This window comes from Microtus oregoni, unplaced genomic scaffold, assembly GCF_018167655.1.
Source record: "Microtus oregoni isolate MIOR12 unplaced genomic scaffold, Mior012 000022F_ref0000154, whole genome shotgun sequence".
NCBI lineage: Eukaryota > Metazoa > Chordata > Mammalia > Rodentia > Cricetidae > Microtus > Microtus oregoni.
In genome coordinates, this window is record NW_024543081.1 from 16,908,959 (window position 1) to 16,935,458 (window position 26,500).

The 26,500-nt window shown below is 45.5% G+C and overlaps 1 protein-coding gene across 3 annotated transcripts in view; it reads right to left on the reverse strand.

The window, feature by feature from the left end:
- Positions 1-26,500, reverse strand: part of Mroh1 (maestro heat like repeat family member 1) — a 78,507-nt gene that overhangs the window by 37,105 nt on the left and 14,902 nt on the right. For all 3 annotated transcript variants that reach the window (XM_041672671.1, XM_041672670.1, XM_041672669.1), the window contains exons 4-12: positions 25,948-26,093; positions 10,894-11,025; positions 10,279-10,441; positions 9,989-10,087; positions 7,019-7,170; positions 6,497-6,637; positions 6,073-6,165; positions 2,385-2,463; positions 1,024-1,137 (exon numbers count right to left, since the gene is read on the reverse strand). In XM_041672671.1, the coding sequence (XP_041528605.1) occupies positions 1,024-1,137; positions 2,385-2,463; positions 6,073-6,165; positions 6,497-6,637; positions 7,019-7,170; positions 9,989-10,087; positions 10,279-10,441; positions 10,894-11,025; positions 25,948-26,093 (1,119 nt within the window). The remainder of the gene's footprint in view (positions 1-1,023; positions 1,138-2,384; positions 2,464-6,072; positions 6,166-6,496; positions 6,638-7,018; positions 7,171-9,988; positions 10,088-10,278; positions 10,442-10,893; positions 11,026-25,947; positions 26,094-26,500) is intronic.

Genomic DNA, 26,500 nt, shown 5'->3' on the forward strand with positions numbered 1-26,500 from the left:
CCCAGCACTCATGAGGCAGAGGCAGGCGGATCTCTGTGAGTTCGAGACCAGCCTGGTTTACAAGTGCTAGTTCCAGGACAGGCTCCAAAGCCAAAGAGAAACTCTGTCTCTAAAAACAAACAAACAAACAAACAAAGTGGAATGCAGGCCTAAAGGCTTAAGGAATGGTGCCTAGAAGAGCCCTAGACCACAAGATCTTCCTTTCTGAACCTCATATCTAATGCCACCCAGTGTGGCCCATGGTCACTGACTTTGAACCTCTGACGGGGCATGAATGAAACTCACTGAAACACAAACCCACCTGTATAGCTGTGATTATCTTTTTGAAGCTTATTGTTAAGCAAATAAATCTCACTTAAAAGAAGGAAACTTGGGGCTAAAGGTGTTGTTCAGAGGCAGAACAGCTGCACAGCATGTGTGGAGCTCTAAGTCTGAGGTGGTCTGAAGAAGAATGGTCCCATAGGCTCATTTATTTGAAGAATAGTTTGGGAAGGAGTAGGAGGCATGGCCTTGTTGGAAGAGGTGTGTCTCTGGGGCAGGCTTTTTCTGAGGTTTCAGAAGCCCATGCCAGCCCCAGTTTTCACACGCTTGTGCATGGCCCGTGTCCCCCACCTCCAAATAAACCTTTTCTTCTAGAAGTTGCCTTGGTCATGGTGTCTTTTTTTTTTTTTTTTTGGTTTTCCGAGACAGGATTTCTCTGTGGTTTTGGAGCCTGTCCTGGAGTCCTGGAACTAGCTCTTGTAGACCAGGCTGGTCTCGAACTCACAGAGATCCGCCTGCTTCTGCCTCCCAAGTGCTGGGATTAAAGGCGTGCGCCACCACCGCCCGGCTGGTCATGGTGTCTTATCAGAGCAGTAATAACTAAGACAAAGTTCACTTGTGAAAAGCACTAGGATAAAAAACTGTTATTAACAGTAATTCAAAGCAGGATGCTTCTCTCAGCTGTGAGACGGACATTATCCTGGTATTACCCTGTGCTGCACATGGCACAGGGGCAAGCCTGCAGGCACAGAAGACACTCACCAGCAGAGTTGATGATGTGTCTTAGGATCTGTAGGGTACCCACACGGAGCCTCTCATTGTTGGTGTCCAGCCTGGGCAGTAAGAAGGCCAGCAGTCGGTCAGGAGAGCAGCAGGCTGCAGGGCAACATGCACATCAGACACTTTCTAATCCCTTTGCTCCTTGTCCCATGCTTGTGCCCTAAGCTCACAAAGGACTGAGTTGGTATATCTTGGTCATTCTGGAACTGGAGATTCCCAGGACAGTGAAGGCAAAGACTCACTGTGGGAAATGCAGGAAGCTAGAACTCCCTGGCCATCAATTTCACCCCAATGTTTTCTTGAAGTGGGAAGGGTTAGAGCACAGGGGGCTTTAATACCAATGCGTTGGTACCACACAGTACATGTGAGGCTCAGACCTGGGGTCACCAGGACCAGTGGGATCATTCCAACAATTCATGGGGAGCTCACAAGGGACCCCCCTTAGAGATCCTCCTGCTTCTGGGCTGGTCTGTCTCACCTTTGCAAATCAGTGTCAATGACAGTAAAAAATTGGTCCTCCCTCCCACCACACTCTGGGCAGGCTGAACCAGTCTCCCAGTGATCTCTCCCTCCAGGTTCTAGGTGGGTGCTGATGTCACTGGACTTCAGCAGCTGGCAAGTCACAAACCTCTGCCTGACCCTGGAGCTGGTGAGCAGGCCCTGACGGAATACAGACAACAGGGACAGAGCTGGCAGACCAGACTTTCACTGCCCTCGATCACCAGGCTCCAGTAAAGGCACTGAAAGATGCTATCGCCTCTAGCTGGGGTCAGGCAATGCCAGACTGATGGCCAGAGCCAAGCAGTCACATATAGGGGTGCAAAGTAGAAGACCGTGGATGAGGGTCAAGGACGGAATGTGTGGCATGGCAGACAGAGGCTGCAGAAGAGAAGTGGGGCTATAACACTCACGTCAAGGAAGGCCAGGTACTTGAGGGCTATGGCTGGAACCAAGACCCTGCTTGAGGCCCCAACCACTCCTCAGGCAACTAACTCCAGTATTTGAAAGCCTGAGGCAGAAGAATCATGAATTCAAGACCAGCTGAGCTAAAAGGACTCTGAGAACCTGTTTTGTTTGTTTTTATAATAACATAATAATCAATAAAAATAGTGATGCGGTAGTGGCACACGCCTTTAATCCCAGCACTCAGGAGGGAGAGGCAGGCAGATCTCTGAGTTGGAGACCAGCCTGGTTTACAGAGTGAATTCCAGTACAGAATTCCAGGGTTACACAGAGAAACCCTACCTTGTAAAAACAACAAACAAATAAATAAGAAAAAAGGACAAAGAGGACAACTGGTTCAGACACTTTCTCTGAGGATTTCCACAGAAGCCACCGCTCACCCAGCACTGTGAAGCAACGAAGCACCTCCTTCTGGCTACTCATCACCAAGGGGCTTGAGGACTCCACAGGCACACAAATCTGCTCCAGGAGAGAGGACAGAGTATGGTGATGGACTCACTGCAGGTCAGGGCCCTGCTGTGCAACAGACTAAGTGGCTCTACCTCACCTGGGGGCACTGGAAAGGTATTCTGTTGTTGTTGCTTTTAGTTTTTTAAAGAAAATTTAAGAGGTGCTGGTGTGGCAGCTTGGAGTTTAAGGGCACTGGCTGCTCTTCCAGAAGACCTGGGTTCAGTTCTCACCACCACATGGCAGACTTGAGGCCCTCTTCCAACCCCTGTGGGTACCAGTGCACAAGGTGCACAGATAAACATGCAAGTGGAAAACCAATACACGTAAATAAAGTAACTTAAAGATCTACTTTACTGTTTTATATGTATGAGTGTTTTACCTAAATAGATGAATACATTGCTGGTGCCCCTGGAGGACAAAAGAAGGTGTTAGATTCCCTTGGACTAAAGTTACAGACCACTGTGAGCTGTCCTGTGGGCACTAGGAATCAAACCCAGATTGTCTGCAAGAGCAACAAACATTCTTAACCACTCACTGAGCCACCTCTCCAGCCTATGCTTTGTTTGTTTGAGACAAGGTCTCACTTTGTAGCTCTGGCTGTCCTGAAACTCACTATATAGACCAGAATGGCTTCAAATTCACAGAGATTCACCTCCCTCTGCCTCCCAAGTGCTGGGATTAAAGGCTTGAACCACCACACTTAGACTGGTAAATTCTTACTCTGGTCTACAAGCAAATTCCAAGATAGCCAGAACTACACAGAGAAACCCTGTCTCGAAAAAGCAAACCAAACAACAACAAAAAAGATTTATTTATTTTTATTTTATAGGTGAGTTTTATTTTGTCTACATGTATGTATGTGTATCAAATGTGTGCCTGGTACCATCATTGGCTCTTCTGGAACTAGAGTCACATGTGGACATGAGCCAACATGTGGATACTGGAAACTGAACTCAGATCCTGTGGAAGAGCAGCAAGTGTGCTAAACTGCTGTCTCCCCAGCACCAATAAGTTCTTTTTTTAAAAAAAAAAATAAAAGTATTTACTTAGTATTATTATTAGTGGGGGAGGGGTATATGTGCTATGGCTGTGGAGATCAGAGAAGACAACTTAATAATGGAGTTGGTTCTCTCCTTTCTGTGGGAATTCCAGGGAGTGAACTTAAGTCATCCAGCTTCAGGGGAAGTACCTTTACTCACAGAAGCATCTCATGAGCCCAGCAGTGAGTTCTTACTGCAAACCCTCCTGATGCAGGAAGATGGGACACTTTGATTCCTTAACTTTTGGCTTCTCCCTTGCTGTAAAATTACTCAGCCAAACAGACAGCCATCCTACCCTTATACCAACACTGTTCATCATAAACACTCCAGACATCTTGAGGAAGCTACACAACATGGCTGCTTACTTTGACTCTTGAAGGTACAGACCTCGTCAGGATTATTTCAAAGCTTACACTGGACTTTTTGTTATGACAAGCCTTGGTGAACTCTAGATGACCTGGGCCAGAGAGGAAGCATGTCCCCTGGTGGTCTACCCGAGAAGAAAGGCTATGACGGGTGATAAAGAGCCAACTCTATGACTCCTACAAACATCAGCCTTCGTTTGCAAGGCAAGTTTGCTGGGATTGGTACACACACCTCTCTTCTGGCTATATCACATGGATAAGTAAGATGCTTGAATTATTTGTTGAGTCAGCTGAGAGAAACCAAGTCTGTGTAGCATAGGGCCTGTTGTGGGATATTATGTTAATGAAGCAAAGGTGTGTTAAACCTGATCATGCTGCAGAATGTTACTTTAACTATGTTACATTTGTCTGTGCTGCCTTTGTTTAACCATGTGAGTATGGGTGTTTATGTAAAGATGTGTAGCATTTGTTTCACCTTGTCTGCCTAAGGTACCTGATTGGTCTAATAAAAAGCTGAATGACCAATGACTAGGCAGGAGAGGGATAGGCAGGGCTGGGAGGCAGAGAAAATAAATAGGAGGAGAAATCTTGTGAGAGACAAACAAGAGAAAGAAGAAGAGGAGAGAATGAGGGAGACACCCAGGGCCAGAAGTAGGCAGCCACCCGACAGACAGTCAGACAAGAGAAGCAGTTAAAAGTAAGATATACAGAAGAAAAGTAAAAAGGCCTGAGGCAAAAGAGCCGGACTTTAGGGCTGAAAGTCTCACACACCCAGGCCCAGGAGCTGTAAAATGGCTCCTGGTAAGGTCCGGCTACTCAAGATCTGACCGAGAGCTGTAACACTAGAGGATGTAGCTTGCTTCTGTCAAATGCTGAGGGATACAAAGGCCAGGTGTGGTGGTACACAACTGTAATTCTAGCATTCTAGAGGCAGAGGCAAAGATTCCTATAAATTCAGGACCAAACTATTCTGCATAAGGCCCTGTCTCAAAGACAAAGCAAAACAAAAACATGTACGATTTAAATTTTAAAATTAGCTGGATGGTGGTCCAGAACTCAAGAGGCAGGGGCAGGCAGATCTCTATGAGTTTGAGGCCAGCCTGATCTATAGAGGTAGTTCCAACACAGCCAACGCTAGACAGAGAAACCCTGTCTCAAAAAAAGCAAACCAAAACCAAATGAAACAAACAAACACTATCTTGGTAGAACAGAAGGACACCAGCCAGCTGACCAGTAAGGGGGCACCTCTGTCCACAAGACACTGGGTGGAACACTGGGCCCAGTCCTCCAGAAAGGTTGTTCTCCAGCCCTTCCTCACCCAGGAGCAGGGTGCACAGATTTTGACAGCAGGACACACATCCCCATCATCAAAGGGGACTTAGAGGCCAACTTCTAGTTAGTCCCTTACTGTTGGGAGCAGGGTGGGAGAAACAAAACATACAAACATGTAACTGGCACTCAAGTGTCAGAGAACAGATCTGGGCTTCTATCAGCATAAAACAAACCCCAAGGAATACTTTACTAGAAAAGCATACTTGACACCAATCATTTCTAGAATAAAGCATTCATTTTGTTCGGAAAAGGAAGGAGAGATAGAAGGAACAAAGGAAAGAGAGGAAGGGAGGGAAGAAAAGAGGGAGGGAGGATACATTTTTTGGAAATATTTCTTGCCTTCTTGATCACACCGCCAAGTTAATCACATGTCCTGAGATCATTTAAGATTATGTATTTCGGGGCTACAGAGATGGCTCAACAGTTAAGGGTGCTGGCTGCTCCTCAAGAAAACCAAGACTTAGTTCCCATTACCCACAGTGGCTTATAAACTATCTGTAAGTCTAGTCTAATGGGACCCAGCGCCCTCTTCTGGCCTCCAAGGGCACTCACACACGTGGTATACCAACATACATGAAGGTAAAATGCTCATACACATAAAATAAATAAATCTAGGGTCTGGAGAGATGGCTCAAAAGGTTATGAGCACTGGCTGCTCTTCTAGAGATCCTGAGTTCAATTCCCAGCACCCACAAGGTGGCTCATAACCATCTATCATGAGATCTGGTGGCCTCATCCCTGGAGGCCACACCCATGTGATGCTCAGGAAGCCCATTTCATTTGAAACACCCCCTTCAAATCATGCATCCCATTGGGCAACTCACTTTGAAGGGCCCATCCCCACAAGATCTACTGCCCCAAGTACTCATCTCCCAGCCTACCTGAGCATGAAGAGCCACCAAGAGGGCATCTAGCTGAACCTCCAGGGTGCGGCTGCCTACACTCACAGCTGCCTCAAGAATTTGTCCCAGGCTCTGTTCAAGACAGGAAGGAAAAGGCTTCAGTCCACCTTCTGCTCCACAAGAGGGAAGAGAGGCCCTAGGATGTGGTCCAGGAGAACACTAATGCCCTTGAAGACCCAAATGAAGAAGCTATACTTTAACCTCCAGAATTTGGAGGCAGATTAAGAAAGGTGTTTCTTAATCTGGTCACAGGTCAGTATGGAAGGGAGCAAGTTCCCATTGAGTGTTTAGTAGAGTGGAAGCCGCTCACCTCATAAGCCAACACAAAATTTTAAGTAAGGATTGTTTCTGCAGGGATTTGAGGGATTCTGGGGTTGCTGTGCCCTCCCCTCCCTACAAATACCTTGGATATCTGAAAGGTCTCCGCATGCTTCTTGTAGAGGCCGAGTACTGCAGGGAGGAGCTTAGGGAGCTGTTCTTCCAACTTCTCACTGGGAAGTAGGTGGCTCATGGGACCCAGAGCCGCCACCACTGCAAGCCGGAGCTGAAAAGACAGCAAAGGCCTCCCTGTCTGCTCATGGCTCTAAACCCCAGGTCTAACAGGCAAGCCTGGTGGCTACTAGTTATTAGTATATCTATGGGGCAACTATGGCAAGAGGTCGGATGGTGGCCGGGTAGGACATAGTCTCTGGAAGAGAGTGGATGCCATAGGACCTGCAATGACCAACCCTCATGACAAAGCTTTAGAATAGGTTGAGTCCAGTTGGATGTAGGGGTTCTTCACCACCTCCTAAGCACCAACTGTAGGGAGGGAACATGGGTCCTTTCCCGCACCCCTTAGGACCCACCCTAGCAGAGAGAAAGGGTAAAAGCAGAAGGAGGCCTCACAGGCTGAGCCTTGGCCCCTGATGGATCATAGCTGTACCTTGGCATCACGACTCTGCAGCCAGTGGTAGAAAAGAATGTCATAGGCGCCAAAGATGTCAGCAGCAAAGGTGTCCTTCCTGACTGTGGGGTCTGGGGCTTGGTCCAGGTTGGCCAGGTACTCCAGGGTGCTCTCACTGAAGTGCTGCAGAGCTGTGATGGCCCACAGTGAGCAACTCCTGACATGTCCCACACTGGCTCCCTAGTGCTGCCCATGAACTCCCAAGACAGTGTGCACCTGGTTAGGTGGTGACCGCTGGACTATACTAGGATAAACAGAGTTCTCCCAAATCTGTATCTTCTGTGGAAACAGAGTGGCTACAGGGCTGTCAGGACAAGGTCACATATAGGAGAGTGGCCCTAAACCTGACTTAAGAACAGAAGGGATGGGGAGAGATGGCCATGCGTAATAAAAGCAGACAATGGAGGGTGAGTAAAAGTTGAAACTCCAAGAAGCCACAAGAGGCCTATACCATACGGCCAGAATAGGGAAGGAAGGAAAACAGTCTCTCTCTGAGCTCCCAGGACGATGACAATTCACCAACACCCTGACCCCACGTCCCTGAAATAACCTGCCCCTAAGTCCACCTTAGAAACAAAGGAAGGAAGCACTGTGCCCCCACCCCAGTACTGAACATCATGTTCCTAACAGCACAAGGGCTGCCAGGCCCAGTATAAGGGCAAGAAGAAATAGGAAAGAGGTTCCAGGCCCATGTGGATGGGCACAGGATGGCAGGGCTATTACTCATGTCTTCCTTGGCTATACCCTGGCACCTGAATGGGGACACAGATGGATAGAGCAGAGGCTCTGAGTTGCTGTGGGCAGTCATATGAGAGGTCCAAGAGATATGGCTTAGATTAGAGCCCAAGACACAGGTCTGGGTTTGGGCCATGAGAGAATAAACAGCAACAGGGGCAGGGTGGGCACTGAGGCAGAAATCTCTGTGCTTCCTACCCTCTGGAACCAGTCAAGGGTTCATATCCTGCCGAAGCCACCTTCATGCAATCCAAAACCATCTGACTGATGGTACAAAGGCAGAGTGGTAAGTGGGGCATCCTCACGTAAATGTTAATTCTCAGATCATAAAAACCACGGGAAAACTGATCCTTTTCCTTTTGTACAGGAATGGCTCAGCCCGTACAGGACAGACAGTAAGATGCCCCTACAATCTTTGTACACAGAGAAAGCCAGAATGCACATGAGATTCTAACGCTACCTCCTCTCTCTCCAGTACTGAACATCAATAACCAAGTGTCACGTGGCTGCTTTGTGGTTGGTGTGTGCCCCTCACAAGGGTATGGGAACCCTCCATAGCTTTTTTTTTTTTTTTTTTTTTTTTTTGGTTTTTCGAGACAGGGTTTCTCTGTGGTTTTGGAGCCTGTCCTGGAACTAGCTCTTGTAGACCAGGCTGGTCTCGAACTCAGAGATCCACCTGCCTCTGCCTCCCGAGTGCTGGGATTAAAGGCGTGCGCCACCACCGCCCGGCGTCCCCCTCCATAGCTTTGAGTCTTCTTTTCCTTCTTGGCCCTCAAAGCAGCAACTCTCAAATGCGAGCCTGGCTTTACCACAGAGGCTATTTCCTGCCATGTTAGGTTCAGGGTCCCAGGAAGGGGATGTGGCTCTGAATGCTCAAGCTTTTCCAGAAGTCACACTTTATAGTATGTAGATTCTGGTATGGACCACTTCGGATCCGCTGTCCTTTCAGGTATGAGAATTCTCGTCCTTTATGGAGGGAAGAGAGCTGGCAAACATGTCTGCCACCTACTCCCCCCTGTCCCTTCTCCCTTGATCCCCTGAGTCTCAAAGGGGATGCTGCCCTCAGATGTCCTTACACCCTGGCCCTATGTCCATTCTCCTTGTATATATACACCACCTACTTCTCCTCAGTAGAAAACTTAGCTTCTGATACTTTTATTTAGCCTTTTCTCCTCTCACAGACCCTACTCTTTCCTTACAGCTCGCTCGATCTTCTATTTCTTGCCTCTGTTGTCTCGCAGCCTCCGCTGGATCATTTCAAAATCACTCCGAGCTGCTCTGTACATGAGCTGACACATATGATGGTCATGCTGCCATGTCACGTTGGGACTTCAACTCCACAGCTAGTGGCCCCCTGTAGTCAGAGCCCAGGACAGAAAAGTACTAGGGAGAAGGGATATCCCACTGATGATGGCATAAAGAAGACAGGGCAAGAGATGGGAGAGCAGTGACTGAGGAGAGATGGGAGGAGCTGAAGAACCTCCTAGACTTTGCTGCTGTGAGGAGGGAAAAGAAAAAGGCAGAAAATTCAAGAACTCTCTAACAGAAGCCACTTGGGAGGGCTGGGCATGAGTAAAAGATCCTAACTTGAGGCATGAGGGTCCTAGAAAGGCCTAGATGCACTCTTCCCACCAAGCATCAGAAGCCTTGCTGTCAGAGGCTCTGGACATCCAGGAAGCCCAAGGCCATCTCCACGTCTACTGAAGTGACCCTCTGCTCCACCTTCCAGGAGGAGGGAAGACCCTCCACCACTGAGAACCTCACTTATCACTAGGCACCATGCCCAGACCACAGCTTGCCCATGGGCCTCTGCAGGCACACAAAGGGCTGGATATCCAAGCCACAGGAGAAATGGTGGGAAGACAGGGAATGTGGCTCTTCCCCACCATAGGTCTGAGATACCAAGGGAATGGTCACTCTGCTAGTTGGGAACATACAGTATAAAAATGGAAACAATGCTCTGAGAAAAGGCTCTTCCCACGCTCCAGGCCTACTTAGGCCTCTGAATAAAAACACAGGGGAAGGAGAGGCCATCCCCAAATCGGAAAGAGGCAGTAATGGGGTGGAGGCTGTACCATCTGAGCCCTACCTCACTAGTAGACAGCCCACACCCACCTCAATGGCACCTATCACAAAGGATATCTTTGTACACAGTCTCCCAAGAGGGGTCCCAGCTCAGAAATTGAAGGAGATGGGCAATGCCCACTGTCTTACCACAGCAGAAGACCACCCTCAGCGCGTCCTGCTTGGCCATACCCAGCATGGGTAGCATGGTACTCAGGATGGATGGCAGAAAGGGAACCATGCCAAATGCTGTAAGAGAGAGGCTGTCACAAGGGCTGCAGGCCCAGCCTACTTCCCATCCACTCCCTCTTCAGAACTTTGAAGGGGCCCTCAGAGGTACTTTTCATAGCTTTAGGTACAAAACCAGAAATCCAGGTAGTCCTCAGGGGCCCCCAAACTACTCAGGGACATCAAGGGACCAGAATCGCAACGGCACCTACCGTTGGACACGGAGAGGCTGGCAAGCGTGTGCAACACAGAGGAGTGCGGCAGAATGCCAGGCTGGAACCTGCTGAGCACCTCTTCCATCACCTGGTTGATGAATCGCTTCCCCACAGCCACCAGGACACTGCTTGCTGCCTGCTGCCAGTCACAGTCCAGCTCCTGTATCCCAAACAATCGCCAGGTTGATCTCTCCCGGCACCTCTCAAGAGACACAAGCAAGATACTACTCTACCCTTAGTAGTGCCTGGAAGAGGGAAAGCTACTGTGTTCCAGTTTTCCTAGGGAATGCAGGTTAGAGACCAAATGGCAAGTTCTTCAGCCCACCTCCAATCTGTAAGGACCCGACACCTATGGGAGAAGCCACAAGACTGGTGAGGTAAGGTCTGGCAATGAAAAGGGCTGCATGCAGCCCTTAGCCTGAGCGCGGGTTCCCTATCCTCACCCTCTAGAAATTTAGGTGTCTTGTTCTCTGCCCCTAAGGGGTACACAGGATCAAGGGGTCTCTGTCAGTCAAACTCCAGCCCTGTTCCAGATACTGTGGAATGGAGGCCAAAGAAAAGGAGCTGTCCTCCCTGCTGTCCTCCCCAGCCTACATGGCCAGAGGCCCTCACCTTGATTCTAGTCATCTCATTGGAAGCCAAGAGGATGGCAATGACAGCAGTGTCCTTGTCCAGCTCGTCGATGTGGCTGCTCAATATTGTCTCCATGGCCCTCAGGATCTTCGTACGGTATGGATGCGCCAGCTGAGGAGAGAAGTTCCCAGGGAATGTTCTGAGAGTAGCCAGGTACTCTGTGTGCATTTTGTTTCTACAGGGGCTAGACTGTGCAAGGCCATACATACCCTTAAGAGAATATACTGGCTGGGCCTCAGAGCCTGTGTGTAGTAGCATTTCATTTGTATTTCAATAAATAAAGCTTGCCTGAGGATCAGAAAAATAAAACAGCCAAACTGGCCAGCCTTACAGTCCAGGCAGCAATGACACCTTTAATCCCAGTAGCCACACTCGCTTGCCATAGAAACCAGGTGGTAGTGGTGCACACCTTTAATCCCAGCACTAGAGAGGAATATGAAACGGGAGGAGACAGCTCTCAGTCAGAGTCTCATTCTGAGGTTCCTGGAGGCAGGATCGCCATTTTAGACTGAGGTCGAGGTAAGAGTCAGTGGCTGGCTGTTTTGCTTTTCTGACCTTCAGACTGAACCCCAATTTCTGTCTCTGGGTTTTTATTAATCGTGCTACATCTGTGTGTCTTTGAAAGGGCCAAGAGCAGTCCTGTGAGGCAAACTGCAAGTAAATGAGCTAGTGACTTTCTGCCTTCTGAGTGTTGCCAGCAAGGTCTCCTAGAGGGCACCTCTTCCTCCCACACTTGGCCTCCCAGGCAGCAGGATAAGATGCCCTCCTTGAATCACCTTTCTCTGCAGCTAGGCCCCCGCTGTAAATGTGCTCAAAGTCAAACACAGCTACCTCTGCCCTCCTTCAGCCACGTTCCTTCTCTGTTCACTGCCTGGGGCGCACTACTGACCCAGCCTCCTGGACTAATCCTTGACATAGTCCACACCCTGGACTCAAGAGCTGGCAGCCTATACTGGAAGGCTGGGATAGAATCTGTCTAGGCCCATAAGGGGCCATGGAGAGGTTGCTAATGAAGGCTTCTAGCTGTCCTCAGTGGGAGCAGCCTGATGTACCCACTGAGAGTAGCCTGCACTGGGTGGCATGGGTGTGAGCAAGGGCAGGCCTAGAACAAGCTAGTATTCTACAGGCACTGAAACTACCTCTTCACTTCTGCCATAAACTGTCTCACCCACAGTCACATGTCCACCACAGCAGGGGAGGGGCGGGTGGACATGTCAGTTGGGACCTATATAAGACAACATAGTTAAGAAAGCCACACATGTGGCTAGAGAGAAGGCTCAGCAGATAAGTCTGGTCGCTCTTCCAGAAGACATGGATCCCTAGCACCCACACAGCAACACACAACTATTTATAACTCCAACCCCTGGGGCATCCAACACCCTTTTCTAGTCTCCTTAGGCACTGCACACATGTGGTGCACATACATGCAGGCAAAACACCCATCAATATAAAATAAATGCATGAATAAAGGGAAAAGCAATTAAAATGTTTGGGGCTGTGGGTCTCTGCATCTGTTTCCTTTAGTTGTGGGATGAAGCCTCTCTGATGATAATTGGGTTACGTATTAATCTATGGGTATAGCAGAATATACCTAGGAATCATTTCATTGACTTTTTTTTTTTTTAAAAAAAGATTTATTTATTTATTATGTATACAGTGTTCTGTCTGCATGTGTGGCCTGCAGGCCAGAAGAGGGCACCAGATATCATTACCAATGGTTGTGAGCCACCAGGTAGTTGCTGGGAATTGAAATCAGGACCTCTGTAAGAGTGGTCAGTGTTCTTAATCTCTGAGCCATCTCTTCAGCCCTCCCCCACTTTTTTTTTTTTTGCCAGTCGTGTTTGGTTCTATCCTAGGTCTCTGAGCAAAGCTCAGAGAATCTTGCAGAAGAGGTGAAGGAAGGATTATAGGAGCCAGAGGGGTCAAGGACACCAGAAAACCCACAGAATCAACTAATCTGGGCTCATAGGGACCCACAGAGACTGAACCGACAACCAGGGAACCTGCATGGGACGGACCTAGGCATTCTGCATATATGTTACAGTGTGTAGTTTGGTCCTCCTGTGGGACTCCTAACATGTTTGGTTGATATTCATGGGAGGCCTGTTCTTTTTTGGAAAGAAATGGAGGAGGAGATGGGGTGGGGGCATAGGGGGTGGAGGGGACGGGAGGGTGCTGGTAGGGGAGGGACTGGGAGGAGAGGAGGAAGGGGAAACTGGTCAGGATATTAAAAAAAAATTAAAAAGAAAGTAAGAGAGTGCCACAAATGATATCCAAGTCCCCTGGTCCAGAAGCAGATGAGACATGCCTGTTGGCTACTGGTACCTGCTACACGAGCCATTACCCATCATTCCTGAGCCCGCAGTGGATGAAACATTCATTCCAGGAGGTAACCAGTATAGATTACAACTAGCTCCAGAGACAAGGAACCTGCCAGTTTAAGGAAAGAGCTCCTGCCCTACATTTTGTTTCTTCAGGATAAGGTTTTTGAATCCTTGCATGTTGGTGCTCCAAGGAAGGAGACTGCACTGAGATGGTTCTTGGTCAGTCACAGAGGAAGACAGCCACTTCAGCTGGCTGCATTCACATTTCTCTTTCCAGGAACATGGTGTTCCTGCAGGAGTTCTTCCCCGGACAGGGGCCATGGCCAGCATGTCATGGGGAGGAAGGGTTGCTGATGCTTTCTTTGAGGAGAACAGAAAATTAATATGAACTGGTATGCTTTTATTCAATGAAAATTATTAGGAGCTGGGAGCACAGCTCTGATGACACAGTGAGAACATCTCTTCCAGTCCATCTGAAGCCAATGTTTCCAGCTTCCTCCAGGCTCTTGGTCCTGGAAGCACATCTCAAGGATCAGCACATGGTATTCCCAGGCTGGCTTTCTTTCTTTCTTTCTTTCTTTTCTTTTCTTTTTCTTTTTTTTCTTTTTTTTTTTGAGATAGGGTTTCTCTGTGTAGCTCCTGGCATCCCTGGAACTCTCAGTAGAGGAGGCTGACCTTGAAGAAAGAGATCCCACCCCCTCTGCCTCCTGAGGGCTGGGTTTAAAGGCAAAGGCATGTGCCACCACCTCCAGGCCCCAGGTTTCTAATTCCCCTCACCTTCATGAAGGTGCTTAGGGAAGACTTCCCTCTAACAGAAAAGCAAAGAGAAGAAAGGAACTGCTCAGCCTGCCTTCTCTTTCAGCATATTCACTGGCTAGCTGCCCTGGAAACTTGCTGCTCCCTGCAGTGCAAATGGGCATCTCCAGGGGCTGGTGAAGCAGATGGGTTCTGTGACCTTGGACTCTTTAAGGAAAATGTCAAAGGAATGTTGAAATGGATTATTAAAAATGCTGCAGGATCCCCAGTGGCAGCAGGCAGCAGAAACACTGCAGGTCCAGATCATTACAAATGTACGTTTAAATACAAAAAAATAGAGAGAGAGGCTGGAAGGATGGCTCAGCAGTTAAGAGCACTTGCTGTTCTTACAAAGGACCAAGGTTCAATTCCTAGCACCGACATCAGATGACTCACAAACACATGTTAACTCCAACTCCAGTGAGTCCAACGCCCTCTTCTGGCCTCTACAGGTATTGCATGCATGTGGTGCACATGGATAAGCTGCCAGTAGGACTGGCATGGTAGCATGGTCTACAGAGCCTCTGTGTAAAGAATAAGTACCCATATGCTGACAAGCAGCAGACCAGAATCCCCTTATGTCAGGACAGAACTCCAGAGACTGGACATTAGGCAGAAAGTGTTTTGAGTTGAAATGGTAGCAAGGAAAAGAAAGAGAAAAAATTCAGCCACTTTGGGAAAATAATGGCGTCACTATTTCTCCTCTCCTTCCCACCTTCATGGCTTAACTACTCTATGGAGTCTGTCCTGAATTGGATCTTGACTGATGCATAGATAGTTGGCAGGTAAGAGAAATACCCACAGAGAATGGAAGCTTGTGCTGGGTCTAAAACCATGAAGCCCAGCACAGGAAAGAGACATACATACAGCCTAGTGCCCTCTGCACTGGGCCCTGGAGGATAACACAGCGGTAAGCACCTGGGTAACATAAACAAGGTGCTGGGTTCCATCCCCAACACCACACACACTAGGTAGGCCTAGTAGCACATGCCTATAATCCCAGTACCTGGGAGGCAGAGACAGAAGGATCACAAGTTCAAGATCATCCTCACTTACATACCAAGTTCAAGGTCATATTGAAATGCCAAGGAGGATGAGGAGGAAAAAGAAGGGAAAAGAAAAGAAAGATGATAACCAATCATAAATACACAAAGACCAGACTGAAGCTAACCATAAGGTGCCATGTGTACCCCAAAACAGCAACTGGCAGAACTTTCCTCTGATGCCCAATTTAAATTCAGAGGAATTTGAAAAGATGCCTGCTACAGCCAAGCAAGATGGCACCATCTATGCCACTGTGCCCTTCTCATGGCTGCTGGCTCCACGGTTCTATGTCTGGGAGCTACCAAATGCTGAAAGCATCTGGCTGAAAGTTGAGCTAACTTTAGACAGCACCGTCTTCCTGTTGATCAATGTCTGCTCAACATAACGACCAATAGATTTATTGATCGGCTGAGCTGTTAATGTGAGAGAAAAGTTACGTGTGAATATGCTATCAGTCAAGTCGGAAGAAGTGCACGCTGCATGCTGCACACAGCGGAGCGTGACAAACACAGCATAGAACAGCTGCTGAACAGCAGCCCAGGCCTCTTGGAATAGCATGCAGAAACTAGTGTGAGAAGCCAGGAAAGGCCACGCCCCATAGGATCAGGACCAGATCAACAAAGAGCCACTGTAGCCATGCAGTGAGGTGATCAGGTTTTTGGTTTTGTTTTTAAACTCAGTGAAATAAAATTATGTAAGGCAGAAAAGAAGTAAAACTCGTAATTCAGGAAATGAGCACAGCAGCCACATTAATTTCCTGGAAGCTGCCCTAAGTGACCCTTTACCCTTCGGCGGCCACCTTCCCACCCTTAACTCTTGCCTGACAACCACAATGTAACACCAGGACATCAGAGCGAGAAGTGTTTTGGCCACACAGAGAAGTGTCTTAGCCAGCACCACTATGGTATGCTTGGCTCTGAGACAACAAAACACATGGTGTAGTTAAAACCCAAAAAGGAGCTGCAGGCAGACACTCAAGCCATGCCAAATATGGCAGCTCTCTTAGACTACAGAGCAAGCCCAGCTTCACTCAGCCTCCTGACAAGTTAAATAAAGCTGCAGTACCAGCAGAAAAAGCTGAAATGGAGGAGGAGGAGTCCTCCCCATCAGGTGTCATAAACCACAGCAGGATTAGTGGGTATATTCAGGGAACCAAGCTGTTTCTCCATGAGATAGTTGGCAGGTAAGATGAATACCCATGGAGAATGGTGTCTTGTACCCATGGTCCCGGCCACTCGAGAAGCTTGAAGACTGCCGAGCGTGATGGAGCACACCTTTATTCCCAGCACCCAGGAGGCAGAAGCTGGTGGAGCTCTATGAGTTCAAGTTCAAGGTCAGCCTGGTCTACACAGTAAGTTCCAGGACAGAGAGAGACCCTGTCTCAAAATAAAGAAAGGAAGACTGGATAGGGAGGTTAGTCTATTAGTTTAGGCAACATAATATGACCCATGTCCATGGAGCTGAAGACATGGCTCAGCAAAAAGCTACTTGCTATCCAAGCTTGACAACACAAGCCCAATCTCCAGAACCCACTGTTGCGGGAGGTCCTCCCACTCCTCCAGCCTATCACCGCTGAGGTACCAGCCCACTGGGGCGTGGTTTCTCTCCCTTTAAAAAAGCGGCCACTTCCCTCTCCTCGCTCTCTTCACTTCCTGCTCCGCCTGCTACTAGACTCCTTTCCTGGTTGCGTAGAGGGCTGTTGCCTGGGACAGTGATCTGTAAGTTTTTTCCCCTTTAAATAAATACCACCCTAATAATCATAACCCCGAATTGGTGTGGCATTGTTTGTGACTTACGCCTTCATTTTGGCACCCAACGTTTGGTTTTAGAACCTCTCCTTTCCCCACTCGCAGCCGCGAGTTCGGCTTGGCGGCCCCAAGTTCGGCTTGGCGGCTGCGGGCTTGGCGGGCGCAAGTTCAGCTTGGCAGGCGCACGTTCAGCTTGGCGGCCGTGGGCTTGGCGGACTCTAGTTCGGCTTGGCGGGAGCCCTCCCTTCCTCAGCCGCCAGCGGCCTTGGACTCCCCACGTGGATTTAAACTCCACAGGCCCGCGTAGTCTCTGGCCGCGTGGTTTGCTCTTTTCTGAGTCATTTTTAAATCTCCCTTGCAAGTACAGCTCTTGAGTGGCACGAACCAGAGCACATGGTTGCTGAAAGCTGCAACCCCTCAGGGTGACTTGTTCCGTCTCAGGAATTGATTTAATTACATTTACTTTGTTGAGAAACTTGCATTTTCCAGTTTTTAACATCTACTAAGGCACTGAAACAGGACCATGTTTTCACCGCGACTCTGCAACAGCGCCACCTGCTGGATAATAGGTAATATTGCAGTTTTTGTTTCTAACGCAAATTTTACTGCTTTGTTTTCACTAATACAATGGATTAGTAAATTATATTTACTAATACAATGAATTACATCATACAAGGTTTATATGATTATGGGGATACCTTAATTTGCTTGTTACTAGCCTTCAGTTTTCTTTTCCATATTCTATCATTAAGGAAGAATATGGCACTCCTAAGAACGATTGAATCTTTACGTACTAATAACGAACAGAAGAATATGGCACTCCTAAGAACGATTGAATCTTTACGTACTAATAATGAACAGAAGAATATGGCACTTCTAAAAACGATAGAATCTTTACAAACTAATAATGAACAGAAGAATATGGCACTCCTAAGAATGATAGAATCTTTACGAACTAATAATGAACAACTAATTGACAGGATTAAAATTATTGAAAATCAGAGGTTATCTGAACAAGTGGATACTATGACAGACAAAATTGATTCCATATCCAAGGGTATTAGAAAGTTACCTGAAAGGGTTCAGGCTGTTGAATTTGACCTTCAGACTTTATCACAAAGTTTTGATAAGGTAACAGACAGAATGTACCTCCAAGATGGGAATCTACATGATATACAAGAAAAGTTTAAGGAGGACATGTTATCTTTTTTTTTTTTTTTTTTTTTTTGGTTTTTCGAGACAGGGTTTCTCTGTGGCTTTGGAGCCTGTCCTGGAACTAGCTCTTGTAAACCAGGCTGGTCTTGAACTCACCGGACATGTTATCTTTGAAGGAAAAAATTAAAGCTTTGGAATCACAGGTGCAGAATGGGGACCAAAAAATTGATACCTCAGTGAAATCACTGGAAATATATACAGGTCAGGAGATTCAGGATTTAAGAGAGACAATGATAAAAAGATTTGAAAAGATTGGGGAAATTATTGCAGCTGGTGAACAGAGTAAGGAGGCACAAGGACAGGATACAAGGCCTCCACCAGCTATTAGAACTGGCTTACCCAGGGTTCTAGCGACATACCCTATACTTAATTCTGAAAAAGCATCAACTTCTAAAGGCTCAAAGGGAGTCAGAGAAGCTAGATGGACGCCAAAAGCAATGAATGATCTGAAAGAAATTAAGCAAGCTGTTGTTAATTTTGGCTTGCACAATGCATATGTAAAGGAAATGATAAGGACTTGGGCTTCTAATACTAGAGCTACTCCCCATGATTTCCATCAGTTAGTGTCTGCAGTTTTAGATAATGGACCTTCCTTGATGTTCGGAATTTATTTCAGAGAAGAATCCAAACATATGGAACAGCAAGGAAGAGCAAAAGGTATTGAGGTTTCCCAAGATCAAATTCTTGGTGCAGGAGAATATGCTGATCCACAGGTCCAAGCTCTTTATGACGATGAAGTAGTGTGTCTATGTCACCAAGCAGCTTTAAATGCTTGGAATAGGATACAAGATCCAGCAAAAAGGGTTGAATCATATACCAGAATTAGGCAGGGACAGAGAGAACCCTTTATTGACTTTTTGCAAAGATTAATTAAGGCTCTGGACATAGGGGTAACAGACCCAGAAGCTAGACGAATACTTCTTGAATCTCTAGCTTTTGAGAATGCAAACATAGAATGCAAAAAGATAATTGGGCCTTTAAAGTCTAGATCAGCACCTATGGATGAATGGATTCAGCATACGATGAATGTTGAGACGTTTAGCTATAATGATGAATCTTGGGTAGGAGAAGCGATTTCCAAAGCAATGAGGAGACATCAAACTGCCAGGTGTTTTAATTGTGGTAAATTAGGACATTTGCAAAGGAATTGCAGGCAAAGAATTTCTAAGAATAATGTCTCTTCTGGGAATGACAAAAATAGGAGACCTCGGCCTTCAGGTATATGTAGGAGATGCGGTAAAGGCAGGCATTGGTCCAATGAATGTAGGTCAACAACAGACAGACGGGGCAATCCGATATCATCGGGAAACTCCTTGGGGGGCCTCTCGCAGGCCCCCAAGCCAACAGTGGCCCAGTCATTCCCAGTCACAGTGGAGAACGTGCCTCACCAAGAAAATTAAAAGCTCCAATTTCTGCTGTAAAAAGTAATACTGGTCTAAATGAAGAATTACGTGTGGAGGATGAGTCAAAAAACCCAATAGGACAGAGTAAACGTATATTTTGGCAGACTTCTATTAATGATCAAAGACCAAAGCTAAGAGTCTGTATAAATGGCACTTTTATTGAAGGCTTATTAGACACAGGTGCGGATGTAAGTATCATTACCCCAGAATCTTGGCATCCGAATTGGCCTCTTCAAGAGGTAGATGTTCAGTTCCTGGGAATTGGAACCCTATCTCGTGTAAAACAAAGCACAAGATGGGTTGAATGCATAGGGCCCGAAGGGCAAATAGGAAGACTAAGGCCATATATAGCCAATATTGCCATAAATTTATGGGGCCGTGACCTGCTACAGCAATGGAATACCCAGATTAACATTCCTGTATTTCCAGGAACTCATAATTCTGGGAAGGATATGATGAGGTATTATGGAAAAAGGTCACCAGCCATTCAGGCTGTACAAGAACATACAGCAAATACCAAACCTTTAGAGGTACCAACGGCCCTACCTTTAAAATGGCTAACTGAGAAGCCAATATGGACCAAACAATGGCCTCTAGCTGAAGATAAACTACAGGCATTGGAACAGCTGGTGCAAGAGCAACTAGATGCTCACCATATTGAAGAATCAAACAGCCCTTGGAATTCTCCTGTGTTTGTTGTAAAAAAGAAATCTGGTAAATGGAGAATGGTGACAGATCTAAGAGCTGTCAACAAAGTAATTCAACCTATGGGCCCACTACAATCTGGAATTCCTTTGCCTTCTCTGTTACCAAAAGGATGGCCTCTTATAGTTATTGATTTGAAAGATTGTTTTTTCACTATACCGTTACAAGAAAAGGATAGAGAAAAATTTGCCTTCACAGTGCCTACTTATAATAATTCTCAGCCTAATAGGAGATATCAATGGACTGTCCTCCCACAGGGTATGCTCAATAGTCCTACACTGTGCCAATATTTTGTAAGTAAGCCATTGGAAATAATTCGTAAACAATTCCCCAAGTCCATCATTTATCATTACATGGATGACATCTTATTATCTGATTCAAATAAAGATACTTTAGAAAGGATGTTTGAAGAAGTAAAGAAAGTCTTGCCTAGGTGGGGATTACAAATTGCCCCTGAAAAGATTCAAAGAGGAAATTCTATTAATTACCTAGGTTACAGAATAGGGTTAGAGAAAATTAAAACGCAAAAGGCACAAATTAGGAGAGACCGGTTAAAGACTCTTAATGACTTCCAAAGATTGTTAGGAGACATTTCCAGTCTACGGCCAGCTGTTGGGATAACACCTGATCTAATAGTTCATTTAAACAAAAGTGATAAAGATTTGAATAGTCCAAGAGAACTGACAGCTGAAGCAGAAAAGGAACTGACAATGTTTGAGGAAAAATTACAGGAGGCACATGTGGATAGGGTGAACCCAAATCTTAGCTGCATCCTAGTCATATTGCCTTCCAGAATTTCTCCTACAGGGATTCTAATGCAGAGGGAAGATATTATTTTAGAGTGGATATTTATACCTAATAAACCAAGTAAAAAATTAAAAACTTATGTGGAAAAGGTCTCTGAATTAATTATAAAAGGTAAGCTGAGACTTCGTCAACTAGCAGGTATAGACCCAGCAGAAATTATAGTGCCTTTTACTACTGAAGAAATAAAAAAGTTATGGGAAGACAATGAACCGTGGCAAAGAGCTTGTGCTAACTTTTTGGGAGAAATTAATAGCAACTATCCCAAAAGTGATAGACTTAATCTCATAAAAAGAACTTCTTGGATTCTTCCTAGAATTGTACGTGATGCTCCAATAACTGGAGCCCGTACGTTCTATACTGATGCAAATAAATCAGGGAAAGCAGGTTACAAGTCAGATGAATTGAGTAAGGTGGAACAAAGCCCTTATAATTCTGTCCAGAAGGCAGAATTATATGCCATTCTTATGGTGCTAAGGGATTTTAAAGAACCTCTTAATATAGTTACAGATTCACAATATGCAGAAAGAGTTATCTTGCATATTGAAACCGCTGAATTTATACCAGATGACACAGAGTTGACTTCATTGTTTATCCAGGTACAAGACATAATCAGGAACAGGCTTTGTCCGATGTACATAACACACATCCGGTCCCATACAGGTCTGCCTGGTCCTCTAGCCCAAGGCAATGCTGAGATTGATCAATTATTGATTGGAAGTGTGTTGCAGGCCTCGGAATTTCATAAGAAGCATCATGTCAATAGTAAAGGCCTAAAGAAAGAATTTTCCATTACTTGGCAACAAGCTAAGGACATTATAAAGAGATGCCCTACTTGTTCTTTCTATAATCAAACACCGTTGCCTGCAGGGAGTAACCCAAAGGGTACTAAGAGAAATGAAATCTGGCAGATGGATGTGTTCCACTTTATGGAATTTGGTAAATTAAAATATGTACACCACACCATAGACACGTATTCGGGTTTTCAATGGGCTACTGCCCTGAGCTCAGAAAAGGCTGATTCAGTAATCACACATTTATTGGAAGTTATGGCTATCATGGGTATACCTGCGCAAATAAAGACAGATAATGGTCCAGCATATGTATCTAAGAAAATGAAACGCTTTTTTGATTATTATAATATAAAACACATTACAGGTATACCAAATAATCCTACAGGTCAGGCAGTTATAGAAAGATCAAATCGTACTATAAAGGATATGCTGAACAAACAGAAAGGGACCGAAAATACCCCCAGAAATAGATTACATAATGCTTTATTAACCTTGAATTTTCTTAACGCTAATGAGAAAGGAACGACAGCAGCAGAAAGACATTGGATAATGGAAAAGTCTGCTGAACTAAATCAACCGATTTATTTCAAAGATGTGCTGACCTCTCAGTGGAAGCCAGGAGATGTGCTACGTTGGGGAAGGGGTTTTGCTCTTGTTTCCACAGGAGAAGAAAAATTGTGGATACCATCAAAATTAATAAAGTTTCGATTTGAAGAGGAGAAACCTCTTGGAAAGGAGAAATGACAACTCATCCACAACGATGATATTCATACAGGTGGTAAGAAAAACATATAGAATGGGGGCAGGGTTCTGTTCTTATCTCCACAGGAAAACACTCATCTTTGAGAAATTCAAGGGACCCTGGATGTTTGGATACTGACAGATGGAAAAATACCTGCCCAATAGGAAATATCAAGACAACTGAATGGGTTGTGTAAGTAATATTAAACCATATTTCTAAATTTATAAAGCTGGTTTTGAAGTTGGACTCTGGCTCAGTCCCTCTCCAATTCCAAGCCTGTTAGTAAGAGAAAAACCCAGAGTTTCTGGAGTTTCTGTCTCATGTCAAGAGCCATGATATGGGACAGAAAGAAATATGAGTTTAGAAAACATCTTTGCTTTTCTTCATATCTATCATACTTTTCATTGAATATATCTATCATGTCTTTCATTGAATATATATATGTCTATATATGTCTATATGATTAATGTTTAAGTTTTTCATAATGAACAATGAGTTTTTCCTGAAGTGACATTTGAAGTTTCCAGGAAGAAGATGGGGCCCCATAACAACAACTCCACCTGGTTGATATGACGTCATGATACTGATAGCGCTACTACAAGACCTGCTTTTGGTACCAGCTGCACAAGACAGTTCCAACTTGGTTAGCTGAAATGGTGCACATCTTATACAACATTTTGGCCAGACCTGCACAAAATACTCAGAGACTATTGGCAATTTTAAAAGACATTGATCTTGAAATTTAACCATCATTTCACTTTCACAGGATCCCCCAGAAAGAATGTCGCCCCCATGACAGCTGGAAGTAATTCTAGAGGACGACGTCCCCTTTCCCAGTAAAACTTGCCCTTGGGTTTAGGGACATCATTTAGGGGTTGATTATAATTAGTATACGATTGAGGGTTGGGGGAGGAATTTTATACGCTCAGGGATCATTTTGAAAAAAAAAAAAGAGGGATGATGGGATAATAGATTTGTAATTGTGAGTTACTGTTTTTAGACAAATACATTGGTATAGATTCTTGTATATTGATACAAAGTTAAATTATATTGACTATTGTACGCATGCATGTTTCTACCTCTGTTTAAAACATTTTTTATGTATTGACATATATTGTATTGATATATATATATATTGTATATATTTACCATATTGCAGTGTACATTTCTACCTCTGATTAAGATACTTATATAATGATTGTGTATTGATATATATTTACCTACTGCAATGTATATTTGTACATTGTTTATATTTGGAGGTCATTGTCCTCATTTGTTTCACAGTCGTTTATTGTCTTAGTCTTTAAGTTAGATAGATATTGAGAATTATATAGACTAATAGTCATCTAAGTTTGTCATTTATAATAGACTAATCAGGTTCTTTAGATATATAGAGATTATACTCAGTATAGATAGATAATCTTCAACTTCTTCAAAGAGCTGTAGAAAATGGCCTTTAATCTAACTCAGAGTTTTGTGGTAGTGAGACACAATTGCTCCTGGCAACACCACTCTATTCCCGAGAGAATGTTGAGCACCAAAGACACTCCACCTGGAGCCTTTCTTTTTGGCAGAACTGGCGTTTGGGCAAAGAAATGCCCATACCTCAACAACTGACAAAGATACAGAGCATGCATCAATGGATAAAACAGGACTGTCATATCCTGCCAAGACAGGGTAAGATAGTTTTGAAAAGTTGCTTGCCTTAGAAAATGGTATGTCAGTTATGTTAGGCCTTAGCCAAAGTTGGTTGCTTCAACGATGCTAATGTAACTTTGGGTGATTGCCCAGGTAGCCAGTTGTCTCTGTAATTTGTTGCATGTTTTGGAAGTTGTTTTACTGAACTTCCTAATTACCCAGGTAACATTATTTCCCTTCTCAGAACTTCGATGGGGTTGAAGACTATATAAATGTAGTTACTTTCTCTCATGACTTGGCCAAGTTATTTATTATACAAGACCTAAGCTAGTTAGAATAGGATATTTGTACTTATTGTATATAATTTCATAGTAGGTTTAGAACTCTCTTATTTAAACAAAAGGGGGAGGTGTTGCGGGAGGTCCACTCCTCCAGCCTATCACCGCTGAGGTACCAGCCCACTGGGGCGTGGTTTCTCTCCCTTTAAAAAAGCCGCCACTTCCCTCTCCTCGCTCTCTTCACTTCCTGCTCCGCCTGCTACTAGACTCCTTTCCTGGTTGCGTAGAGGGCTGTTGCCTGGGACAGTGATCTGTAAATTTTTTCCCCTTTAAATAAATACCACCCTAATAATCATAACCCCGAATTGGTGTGGCATTGTTTGTGACTTACGCCTTCAACCCACATGAAGACAGAAGGCCATGTGCTAGAGAGATGGCACACAGGTAAGAGCACTTGCTGTTCCTCCAGAGGACCCAAGTTTAGTTCCCAGTTCCCAAATTAGGTGGCTCACGACTGCTCACAACTCTAGGGATCCAGCATCCTCTTCCGGCCTCCACAGGCATCCTCTGACACCCACAGAAAATAAAAATAAACTTTTTTTTTAATGAGAGGTCAGTGGTAGTGGAATATGCCTTTAATCTCAGCATTCAGGAGGCAGAGGCAGGCAGATCTCTGTGAGTTCAAGGCCAGCCTGGTCTACAGAGTGGAGTTCCAACACAGCCAGGGCTACATAGAGAACTCCTGCCTCAAAGGAAAAAGAAAACCAAAAAAAAAAAAAGAAAGAAAAGAAAAGAAAAGAAAAAGAAGACAAGTACAAACCAACCATCCAACCAAAACAAAATAATAATAAAGAGCCAGCTGTGGTGGTGGCACATGCCTGTAACCCCACCACTCTGGAGACTAAGAAACAAGGGTCACAAGTTGAAGGCCAGTGTGTACTATAGAGCTAGACCCCATTTCAAAGCAAAACAAGAAAGCTCATGAGAAAAGAGCAATCTGGGGCTAACAATTTGACATCACACAGCATCAGAAAAAAATCCCAAGTTTCTTGCTCTGCTACACAGGCCATGCTTGCCCATAGACTGGGATGTTCTGGGGTAGCAGAGGTCCTGTTCTTTCCTTAGAACAGCTCTCTGGAAGGGGATGGAGAGTGGACTGGCAGCCTGCAAACCTGAGCAGTTCCCCCAGGCCAGCACAGAGCCTAGACTCTCAAGAGCCCTCGACACTCAGCCAATAAGTCTTGGAAACAACCTGCACTCTCTCAGCAAGGGAGACACCCTATCTCCAATCAATGTGCTAACGGGAACAGCCAACAGCCTCTGCTCATGAATGCTGTCCACTGAAGCGACAACCCAGTCCCCTCATAATAGAACCACCAGTCATAGGACACAGCCATTCTCCACATGGAGGAGACCCAGCTATCATCATCTTTAAACTCTGGGAATATATACAGGGCACTTTCTTCTGACAGACTGACTCGTCACCCAACCTGAGAGATGAAGATGCTCCCGATGACCTCACCACCACCAAAGGGAGAGGTACCTTGTCATGCTGCCGCAGGTATTCCTCACAGGCACAGAGTGTCTCGCCTGGCTGCGACTCTCCAAGGGAGCAGAGAGCGCTGCAGACCTGCTCCTGTACCACAGGATCCTTGTCGGTGATGGAGTCCAGGAGGGTGAAGGACAGCTCTGCAGGAAAAAAACCCAGTGTGCTTAGGCCCCAAGACACCATGGCTGCCTTCCTATGACTGACACCTACCAGCTTCTGGGATCATAAACTTAGCATAAACTCAGACTCAGACTGGTTATCACTGAGAAGTTATGGGTCTGGAAAACTCAGGTTTAGCCTGAGTCAGAGGTCACAGTCTTAGTAGTACTCCCAAGGCTACTCCAGCTCTGATAAGGCCTGGACTTCTACTCACTCTAGTGCTCCATAAAGGATCCACAGACACAGACACATCAAGAAAGTTCCTTGAGTTCTGGGACACAGAACAGACTAGACTTTACACAAACAACTCCTACATATAGGAGGGTGGCATTGGGTAAGAGTGTGGACACTGGTAATGAACAGTAAATGGAAGGCCCACAGCATCTGC